The following is an 11,848-nucleotide window of genomic DNA, read 5'->3' on the forward strand; positions in this document are numbered from 1 at the left end:
AATTCTAGTGCTTAATTTTATTTATGTACCCTGTAACCCTTCGCTAGGGTATGTGACAGCGGGTGAATACACACCAGACTAATTTTTACCCGAACATGACCCTACCGCGATCGGACTATGTTATTGTGATGAATCAAACCAGCTTGCAGTCTTAGTAAATGTGATTATGCTGAAGTGTCAACAATTTGAAATTAAATCACTAACCTGGGACGCCGTTGGGACATTGGAATAAGCTTGAACAATAAGTAATAATAAAATAATAGTCTTCCAAACTCTACAAAGGTAATGGTTGCCAAAACATTATTATATACCTGTTATCCCAATAATTTCATTTATGCTCGTAATTGGTCTCTTTTCTACAATTACCTACTGCTTTGCTAGGAGATAGATTTGTAAAACATTGTAATGATAAATAAAACGGTTTAATTTCAATTGTTATGATAAACTTAGTAGCGTATCCAAAATATTGTAGGAGCTAAGTCGGGGATCACTCACGGAGTGAAGGTTAAATTACCGATTGAAGCTCTTGCATTGGAAGGACGTCTCTTAGAGAGTGACGTTGAAAATGTATTATATAACTCCCATCGTACTACGGTAGGAGAGATCGTGTAAATAAAATTAGACGTATTAAGTGATGAACAGATAGATTTAAGATATCATTTCTTCCACGAACGATAGGAGATCATAATACCATTGTCCGACCGCGGTAGGATCATATTCGGGTCACATTTAGTATGGTGTGCATTCACCCCCTACCACACACCCTAACGGTGGCTTGAAGGGTACTAATATATTAAATAAAAATAGCTACATTAGTACCCTTTTGATGTTGTTTAGTTATGACTAGTAGTTAGGACTGCAAACGGACGCGTTGCATTATAAGATTAACCTAAGCAGTTCAAGATAAATTATTCTTGAATGTAAGTGACCCTTGTAATACTTGCACAGTGGATAATCTGATTTTGAGAAATGTTATCTGCAGTGTAATAATAAGAAATATTCCCAATTCAGTCCAGATTACTTTCGTCGCCAGGATCACTGGAATTTCGTGGCAGCTGTTGAAATTACTCACCCTAAACGATCAGAGAGTACAGATGAGGTAGGAAGATAATCCGTAGTGAAAATGAATATAAATGGGGATTAAGGGTGAAGAAGTCATTCTACAATGTTAGAGTACAAAATATTTTTGTTTAAGTACAAATTCCCAAGATGTGATTTCCTATTATGGTAATAAAACCTATTTTAACTTCTCAGTGGCGTTTGCGATCTTAGGTGCATTTACATGTTAAAATGGAAATCACAGAAAGAGCTGCCAGATCGAAGGATCATCCGATCGATTTGAGGATTTATTTTTATTCAATTTCTCTAGTATTTTACTAGTCACCGTTAGGGTGTGTGGCAGGGGGCAATTACACAACGGACTACTTCTGGCGCAAAATGCTTTTCCCTCTTAGCGCGGCCGGACGTTATTCTGATCTCTTATCGTTCGTGGAAAAAAATCACATCTTAAATCTATCTGTTCTACACTTAATCTCTCTAATTTTACTTGCATGATCTCGCCAGCAGTAGCGCGATAGGGTAATGATACATTTTCAACATTATTGCTGAAGATACACCCAATTTATGCAAGAGATTTAATCTATAATTTAACCTTCGCCTCGTGAGTGGTTCTCAACCTAGATCCTCTAATACTTTAGTTATGCTATTCAGTTAGTCATAAGGAAGTTTTACAAATCTAGCTCCTATGATGCACGCGATCCAATTCGGCTATCTATCCAACTTCATGAGGAGTCCATATACTCTTAGCATATTCTAAACTAGGGCTAACTGCTGAAAGATAACGTTTCTCAAATCCCGATACTGTTCTAATAAATCCTAATTTGTTATTAGCTTGCCCACGTATTCCCCGTGAATGTTTCACCCAGGAGAGGTCGTGAGTGAGGATGACGTCCAAGTATTTAATCGAGCCTTCTCTTTCCATTTCGTTTCTGATGCTTTAGGCGTTCTGGAGGGAAATGCTTTTTTCCCAAGAATTAATCGCGGGGTAAGATGAGTAAAATGATAGGCAAATTGTCATTTTTGTTTCATTCTAGGCATTCGTTCATCCATTGACGGTGAAACCTGAACTGTCATGCCAAGGCCTTTAATTTTTCAGGTATTATGGGAATGGCCCATATTAATGCATCCTAAGAGTTTACGTATTTATTTCGAGGTAAACATCGAGCGTAATATTTTGCCTCCTTCATAATTTTGTGTGGGTCGCGGTAGTCCAGTGGGTAGAGCGTTGGACTGCTGACCGGAGGGTCCTGGGTTCGATTCCCGGGCGAGGCACTCTTGGCACCTGCAGCTCCACCCAAGCTATGTGATTTTTGGGGTACCAGGTCTTCCTGGGAAATCATAACTCGCATAGGGAAAGGAAATGGCCCCCCTACCCTTATGTGTGAATTTCCCACGCCGAATAGGGCTTAGTACTAGGAACCATCACCTACTAAACCGACCTTTCGGGTTGATTGCTGTGTTTATGGTTTTTTTTATATATTTGTGTGTACCGTTTTCAGTAATACTTCAACATATGACTCTTTTAAGTTATGTTGATTCCCATAAACTGTTATTATTCATGTGGTAATTTACATACTGAAGAAGAATTTGCGAAAGATTAAATTTCTTCAAAGGGGCAGCTGATAATATTAAAATTAATTTTAATTAACTCCGTGAAAGTCTATTGTTAAGTTCTAACGTCTCGTGATAGTTTTCTTTTCAGCGTCACCTCCAAAGCTTCGTACAGGTGCGAATAGGCGGCTTTAGACGCCAAAAATAACTCGTTCAAACTTGTTCACCCACTTCATAAGGATGTTGGGTGTCTCAATGTTATTCCCTCCTAAGAGAACCTCTCGCTGTCATTAATGTGAAGAACATGGGCTCGATGTATTCTCACAAGCTCTCGCGGGATGTTCGTTTTTCCTAATACCCGAACTTGACCGCCAACCTTCCGCGCCTTGTTTTACAACCTACTGGCCAAACACCAATGCCCAAAATTATGCCCGCAACCAACTCATAATCGCTGGAGTCCAGCCAAATGATCGTTGCCGAGCCAATTGTGAGGTGGCTTTGCCCATATGGCCGTACGAGTTTCGGAATAGCCCTGCCGGTTGTGTAAAAGTTGTTGATGCCTGCCTTTTCAGAAATACCATCGATGATGTAAGCATAACTAACCTTTTGTCAGTTGCACTCTTCTCTGCTTGATTATGTATTTCAATTGCACCGTATCCTTTGGATCCTCGTCCTCCATGGTTTCCGACTAGCGGAGTAGACTGCAAATCTCCGCTCGACATGTCCACTCTCTTTCTTTCGAATGAGCTCATTTTGAAAGGCACTTTTGAGTGACCAACTCAGTGTTAGATAGGGTTCGTAAATAAAGCAAAGTTCAAATGTGATGGTGAGTAGGTACATACCATTGCGCTTGAATGCTTGGCTGCCGTGCATACTGGTGGCTTATAGTCGGAAAGCAATTCTGTTCGGCCACCCATTATTCAACAAATGGTTTTTAATGTCAACCTGCGAACGGTATCTGCCTGTCTTATTTGCCGAAAATTCATCTCCAATTATCCCTAGCGTAAAGACTATGCGGTTTCATTAAGTGGTGACTCAGTTTAATAAAAACGTGTTTTTAAGAATAGCAGTGGTATTAGATGTTGGGGGAGTCGACCGAAAGCTAAGGTCCATTTGCACAAATTGCTGGGTAATTTTGGTGGAGGTTGAATTTTGAGGGCATGGGGAAGAAGTGGGGAGGAAGTTGGCGCCGGCAATAGAGTTATTAGATGACGGAAGGTTTCGCACTAGTTAACGTCCCATGTGACGGACGGCGTACACCGCAACTCCCTGCATAAAAATATGTATTATTGTCCTTTGAAAAAATTTTTTTCAAAAGGAATACATGGTGTATCAATATGGAATTTTTTTAAATTTATTAATTCACTTACCCTCTAATAATTCATTATTTCGAAGGTTATTTTTTTACGCAACATTTATTCTTTTATCGGTTAATTTATTAATAATTCTGAACTGTCATTTATTAGATAGTACAAGACGTTTCACCTGGGCAGGTAGTGTTGGGTATACTAGCCAACTAATATTTTTTTTAAGTTCTAAAATAGCAATTTATTTTGAAAGTATTTATTGTTTTATTCTTATTACCTTATTAGCATATCTGTGTTCTTTAATGTGATTGGATCTATAAAGTGCATTTGAGCGTTAGCCAAATGATCAAAATTCTCTATACCAGTGAGTTCGCTTATTTGATCGTGCATATTTATAGTGTTGACAGATTTATTTATGCTTGTTTATGGATACAAAATTAAGTTTGCATTTTTCATTTGACTTTTTCAGCACGAAAACAGTTACATGATAGATGGATCTCCCGTGCAGCTGCGAGAGTTTTATGTGAGGATAAGAAGATTGACACCGGAAGAAATAATGCTGCACACAAGGAAGTAAGTTTTGTTTGCTGTAGAAATCATTTCAGGTTTATCACACATGTATACCATTCATGATTGTTAGGCAAAGATAATTTCCTTAGTATTATATGCTTCTTAATCAAATGAAAATAAAAATTAAATAATTATGTTTTGATCTGACATCTGATAATTGATATGGTACATGATACAGCATGGCCTGAGTGTAAAGAAAGGGAACTGGTACGTCATAGGCAGCACTTCTGGACTATTGTAGTTATCGGGGAAAGAGAGTAAACATGGGGCAAAGAAGGATCAGTAAAAATACAAATGAAGTGTTAATTTACTCAGATTCAATGCAGGCTTAGCTCCATTCATGTTGAAATTTTGCGGTGGAATTGTTTTGAAAAAATGAGGGTGTCATTTGTTGAATTTGAATTAGTTGACACTTCCATCTTGCAACCATTCATATGCTGCCTTCCGTTTGGCTAGACTTCTACCCAATGCTCTGTTGAAAGTCTTTTACAGTTTGAGTTGTGTAAGAGTATTTTCTGGTGTGAGTAATACGTAATTATTTGGAAAAGAACCTTTTTATCAGGTACAATAGTTAGGGTTTGCTGACATATTATGCATCATACACTCATCATTTGATGTTGAGAGTTGAGCAATCATCTCTCAAGAGCCATCAGGCAACATCAGTTGATGTTTGATGGCTCTTGAGAGATGATTGCTCAGACCATCCAAATGGTAATTTCAAATTCATGGCATGGAAATGCTCATCTATTCTGAGTTTGTAGATTAAACCAGATCATAAAACACAATGTACTGGACTGGCCTGGCCTCCAACCTTCGGCCGGCCTACTGGCATCGTCCCGGCTGCCGATGGGCTATTGGTGACTGCCACCATTCATTCAAGTGGACCACTCCTTAGACTATGTGTACTGTTTTTAACAAGGAGGAAACTGCTTTTCCACTATCCTTTGTAAACGTCTCCCTTATCTTCCCCCTCCCATTTCCACTCCCCCCTCTCTCTCCCTCTCCCCTTCGTTTCCCACCACATCCTCTCCACTCCTTCCGGAATCTCAAATATATATAAAACGGCACAAGACTTCATTTTGTTACATGATGATGATGTAATATATCAAAACTCGGTTGTAAAATAAAATATTTTATCAAGTGGAAAAGTGCTACGATCAGTTATTCACCCCTTAAATCATTTCTGTCAGAAAGATATTAAGAGGAATATGAAAATACAGTAAAACTCATAGATATTTTGAGACAAAGCGGCAGCCCCTTCATCAGCTGAAGAATATCTATACAAATATATAGATAAATATGTTTATATATAATACATAAAATCTTGCCAACTACTGTAATACAGAAGTATTAATCCCAGTATATCATGGTATATTTGAGTCCATAGCTCGATATGGCATAGTCTGCTGGGGGAGTTCAGCACATGGAAACATCAACAGAATACTCACACTTCAAAAACGTGCGTTAAGGGTTATATTTAAACTAAATGCAAGAAAATCCTGCAGGGAGTATTTCAAATGTCACAAAATCATGACCATTCCCAGTATATATATGTATAATGTGATATTGTATGCCTGCACGAAAACACCTTCACTGATCAGAAATAGGGACGTTCACAAGCACGACACCAGGGGCAAGGAAAATCTTCATAATGGCCATTGCAGAGTAGCAGTACTAAAAAAAACCCCAGAAGTTTCAGGAAGACTACTGTTTAATCGGCTTCCTGAAGAGTTAAAACGAATACTCCCCCAAGAAAATAAATTCAAAAAAATGTTAAAACATTTCTTTTTAAATAATGTTTTTTATAGCGTCCAAGAGTACACAGAAAGAGCCAATGTAGGAAATTCAACTTTTTTAAATCCTTAATACTCATATATGTCATGTACATTATTATTCCTAAGAACCTGTATACAATTGATGTAATTGAATTTTTGACGAAGCCCATACAATTATGTATTGTTCTATGGTGAATAAAACTATCTATCTATCTATCACATAATTCCAGCTATATTATTTCTTTAAGTTAACGACAAAGCACTGAACAGAAATGGGGTCTCTTCTCTGGAAAGTTTTTATTATTATTATTATTATGTTATGAAAAACTAATTCATTTTAGAAGTATTTCTTGAATGCAGACTAGAAAAATATTTGCTCATCCTTAGTTGCACTCTTAGTTGATTGACTAGGTGAATAGTACTACATTAAAATTGCAATTTTGCATCAAAATAAGTTCACATATTTCTTCTCATTGCAGGTCTTCAAGGAAAAGAAAACGTGAGCCCACAAAGATTTCTTCTGGCAGAAAAGGGTCCAACGTATCCCACCTACAAAAGAGATTTCGACGTATTTGGGTTGTCAGTGACAATTCAGATGAGGAAGACTGCAGCCAAGAGGCTTCCAAGGAAGGTAGTGATGTTCCAACAGTTTCTAGTGGAAAGTTGGGAGAATTGACTCAGGTTGACAGAAAAGGGAGCACAGAAGTGAGGCAGCGTGTCAGCAAGCATGGAGCGTGTACGTTATGTGATAGCCATGGAGTGAGTTCTGTCTCGGAAGCAGCTGGTGGTAGGAGACATGTAAAGAAGCAAGTCATTAAAGGTGAAGCGGGAAAGAGGAATATATGTAAGTCAGATGAAAAAATTAGGATACCGCATACAGTTATTAAAAATCCATCTGGGAATAAATTAAAAATCATTGCAAGTGAATCTGAAGGGCCGGATCAGGTCTCCAAAAAATCGGATGGAAATATAACCCAAGTGACTTCTAATGTAAAAGTGTCACAATCCAGCTCATCTTCTGGTATCAAATCACCCACACACAGTAAAGGTATGTGCAACAAAATGGGGAATCAGGTAAAACGAAGGACTTCATCTGATAAGGATAATGCGAAACCCAGACTTATACCATTAGAGGAGGATGATCAATCAAATAAGATCAGCCAAAAGCTTGGCAATAACTGTAAGGATCCTTTGTCTGTTAGTACTTCAGAACAACCTAACTCTATAAAATGTTTAGAAAAGCAAAAGAAAGAATTAATTTCTGGTAGTGATGAATTGTGTGATTTGAAAATGACACATTTTGGGCAGGATTCAAATTCAAAAGATGACGGCATTGCTAAAGAGAAGTGTGATGACTTAACTAATGTAGTTTTGGAAACTGAAATCACTCATCCATTAAGTGAAAAGGAAGGTTCAGAAAAAATGCTCTCTCATAATCGGGGTGGTATTTCAAAGATATCCCACCCTCCTAAATCCATGGGAGAAGTTCAGGAAGAGGGGTCTACAATGAATCATGATGAATATGATTCAAAGGGAAAATCTGTTGAGAAGAATGTGAAGTCTAGTGATAAATGCATTTCTAGAGGAATATGTGAAAAGTCTTCCAGTCTAGTTGCATCAGTCATCAATGCTAGCGTTTTGAAGGAATCACAGCCTACTCAATTTGCTGGAAAACCAGCAAAAGACATGACTAATGATGAACATGATTTGAAACCAAAAGTTTTAAAGAAAACCCTGAAAAATAGAGAAAGTCATTTTAGAAAAGACAAGCAGTTGGGTGGTCCATTTAGGATGGTTGAAAACAAATCACCATCAAGTGAAAAAGAAGGGCCTAAGGAAGTGCTGTTCAGCAAACATGATATTGCTTCAAAAGAATTGAATGCTACTAGGCCTTCTAGAAAGGGACAAGGGTTACCGTCAGTGAGTGGAAAGGAAGAGCCTAAGGAAGTGCTGCTAAGCAGACATGGTGTTGCTTTTAAAGAATTGAATGCTACTAGGCCTTTGAAAAAGGGAGAGGTTTTAACTTCAGTGACTAATGATGGAGTTGGTTTGAAGAGGAAAACCATTCCCCAGGATGTCAAGTCTAAAGGTGATCATCACATTAATGCTGAGAAGTCAAAACAGTCTGCCAAAGCAGTTAGACCAACAGAAGACACGATGAACTTAAATGGAAGTTCAGAAATGTTGGCAAGTAATCCTGATATTGTTTTAAAAGTATCTACCTGCATAAAATCTGAATTCAGACCCAGTAAATTGCCATCTACTTGTAACGAAAATGACTTGAAAAAGAAGCATGATGGAAAAACCATTAATTGTAAAGCTACCCTCCTTGATAGTGAGAAGTGTAAAAAGTTGAACAGTTCAGTGAAGGCATTGGAAAACAGACCTAGATCAGTTGAAAAAGGATGTGCAACGGAAATGTTAAGGAATCATGACAGTATTCCTGAGAAAACGTATCTTGCAAAATCTACGGTGAAAGCACCAGGGAGATCTATCGAAAAAGTACCAGGAGAGGTGTTGATAACTGGTGATGACCAAGATTTGAAGGAGAAATGTAGTGGCAAAAACCAAAAGTATACAAATGTTTGCATTACTGGTGGACCATATAAGCATTTCCCCAGTCCAGCCAGAGTGGTTGGGAACACTCTGCCCTCATGTGAAAAAGTCAGCTTTGGGGAAATGCTGTCGAGCAATCTTTGCAGTGGTTCCAAGGAATCCCTCCCTTTGAAACCTGTGGAAAAGCCAGACAAAGAAGTATGTAATAATGATGAACGCCATTCAAAGCCAAAGTACCTAAAGAAAACCACAAAAAATAAAAATGCCCTCATTGGTGATGAAAAGCGGAAACAGTTAGTAAATCCAGTTAAAGTAGTTGAAAAGATAATACCATTAGTTGAAAGGGCAGTAGGGCCTAAGGAAATGCTTTCAAGCAATCAGGAGAGTTTTTCAAAGGCATCACAAGGTGCAAGATCTGTGGAGAGAGCATCAAAAAATTTGATTTCACCTTCTAGTAGTGAGGGTGATTTAAAGGGAAAACGCCTTACTTTGAACCCAAAAATGAAAGATGACTGCTACAAGAGTGTTGAGAAGTCCAAGCAACCAGTTAGTTCTGTCGGATCAGTAGAAACCACGCTAGGTGTTGATGTTGATTCTACAGACCGTTGCATTGAACAGAAAGATAGATCAAAACACATTCAACCAAATGTTGAAAAACTGCGACATGTCACCAAAATGCATGATGTACCCAAAGTCACATCATCTCAAGCGAAGTTTCAGCAAGACGTTGTTTCAACTACTCGTTCAGAATCAGACTGCAAGGATACATTTAAGGTACACAGGCAAAAATCTAAAAACGCCCCTGTTAAATGCGAGGATACACAACAGTCATCAAAAATTGAAAAGGGATCAAGGAGAGTGTCCAAGACAATGGCAAGGCTTTCATCAGAGGAAGAAGTCTCAACGACTAAACAGGATGAAGTGGCATCAGATGAAATTTCTGCAGTGTCTAATGTCAAAAAGAGTTTCATTGGCATTAATACAAAGTCTCAACAGATCTTGGCACCCTCCGAGGAATTGGAAAAAACTGCTGCTACTAGTGAAAAGGACATAATACTTGTAGCTAGCAGTGTCATTGAGAAGACTGGTGGTTCATGTATCAGTTCAAATCATAATGGCTCCTCTGCTATTGAAGCTGATAATATTGATCAGTTGATGAGCAAGTATGAAATATTAATGAATCGTGTAAAAGCCAAAGCAATTGGGGAAAAGAAGAGTGACAAAAGACTTAGTCAGAAAAAAATACTTAATATTTTTGGTGAAGAGCACTTAGCTGAAGATAGTGAAAGTATATTGAATACTCCAGTATTTAACATTCGAGATATTGGGCGTGCAGAGCTTTCCAAATCCAAAGGTGGTGATGGTCCTCTAGAAAAAAGGGAGAACTCTGGTTCTACTGTCACCTCAAAATTAAATGTCGAAACTGTAATAAGGAAGATGAAAAATAATGTTGAGGATGTTGGCAAAAAGAGAAAACTGGGGGATTCTGTCATTATAAAGAGAAGGAAGAAATCAAGAAGGCACTCAGTCGATGTTCCATCACACAATATCAAAACTGAGAAAAGGCCCTTAGTCAGAGAAAGGGCTAGTTTTGACTGTCTGGATTCAAACATAGGTGATAGTTCAAATAGAAATTTTTCTGTGATTAGTACTACTTGTGATGAAATTCCGCTGGGAAATGAACAGTCCAAAGCGAACAACGGTGCAGCTCTGAAAAGGTGCATCTCTCACAGCCCTGAAACACTTCACTTGACCTCATCACAGGGGTCAAGTGAAGAAAGGCATGGTGAGGCCATGAGAAACAACACAGGAGTTGATGGTTTGCAGGCAACCAAGCATTCACCTACAAATTTGCTGAGCAAAATCACTAATGTAAAGGAGGAAGTCTCTCTTCATCAAAATGAAAATAGTATTGATGAAGATCCTGATATTATTGTGATAGATTCTCATCATTCTGTGAAAAAAGAAATGGGAACTTGCATGGATGAGGAAGACGTCTTGACTGATTGCTCTACATTAGACAGAGTATCGGTAAGCTCACCAGTATCTTTAACAAACCCAGAATACTCTGACATGGAAATTTCTGCAGAAGAACTATGCATTTCATTGGAAAGGTTGGATGAGGATGACTTGCTTATTGGAGATAGTAAGCCCTGGAATGAATTTGAGATACAGCAGAAATTGCAGCAGTTGGAAGATGTTTACAAGAGAAAAGAAAAAGAAATTCATAGGGTCAAAGCAATGAAAGAGAAAGTGTTTCGAGTTTGGGAAAAGTTTTGTGGTATTGAATTAGTGGAAAAAGAGGCTGTCAAGAAGGAAGTAAATTCTCAAGATAATCTGCCCAGTCCTCTAATTCAGGAACCAGAGGTGGTCACGATTGATGATGTGAAAGAAGAGATTGATGAGGGTAGTTCAGTTTCTACAGAAATATTGGAAACAAGTGATGATTTCGAAATTCAACAGCAACAAGTTGAGTTAGAGGGTAGCCATGATGCTGAAATAGTTAGTAGTTCAGGCACTTCCGCTGTTGGGTCAACATGCTCTCAGGAAAGTTCGATAACTGGAGCATCAGCCGGAGGTAAAGAACTAGATGTGGTTAGTAGTTCAGCTATTGAAAAAAGTTCCATGCCCTGCAAAAGGAATCACAATGTACAGTTGACCACTGGTGGGAATTGTGATGATATTAGTGGTATCCACCAATTTAATTCCCAAGAGCCTCAGATGTCATCTGTTGGTATGCCAGTTGCTGCAAAGGCAATGATTTCTGGACCGGGGAGAGCTGATGTATCTTCTGAAATGAGAAATGTTGGTCTTGAAAGTAATGATAATGTACCAGAACCGAGAGGGGACCGAATAAGAGTAAGAGGCTTAAATGATTTGTTAGCTGTACCATCCTCCCAGCAAACACATCCTCAAAGCAACCTTGTTGCGGCCACTAGTTCAGGGAGTGATCCTGATAAAGATATTAGGGATAGTTTTCTAAGTGAGAATGCAGTTAATGATTTCAAGAAACTTAAATGTCTGTTGGCT

The 11,848-nt window shown here is 38.4% G+C and overlaps 1 protein-coding gene across 1 annotated transcript; it reads left to right on the forward strand.

Moving 5' to 3' along the window:
* The first annotated feature begins 7,324 nt into the window (after positions 1-7,324).
* Positions 7,325-11,769, forward strand: LOC139694795 (uncharacterized). The gene is made up of 2 exons (XM_071593318.1): positions 7,325-11,677; positions 11,758-11,769. The coding sequence occupies exons 1-2, from the start codon at positions 7,325-7,327 to the stop codon at positions 11,767-11,769; spliced, it is 4,365 nt and encodes a 1,454-aa protein (XP_071449419.1).
* Positions 11,770-11,848: the final 79 nt, after the last annotated feature.

This window comes from Hetaerina americana, unplaced genomic scaffold (assembly GCF_022747635.1).
Source record: "Hetaerina americana unplaced genomic scaffold, ioHetAmer1.1.p SCAF_55, whole genome shotgun sequence".
Lineage (NCBI taxonomy): Eukaryota > Metazoa > Arthropoda > Insecta > Odonata > Calopterygidae > Hetaerina > Hetaerina americana.

What these genes read in the sequence shown, in the direction of transcription:
- LOC139694795 (XM_071593318.1), top strand. Translation starts at nt 7,325, where the DNA reads ATGGGGAATCAGGTAAAACGAAGGACTTCATCTGATAAGGATAATGCG.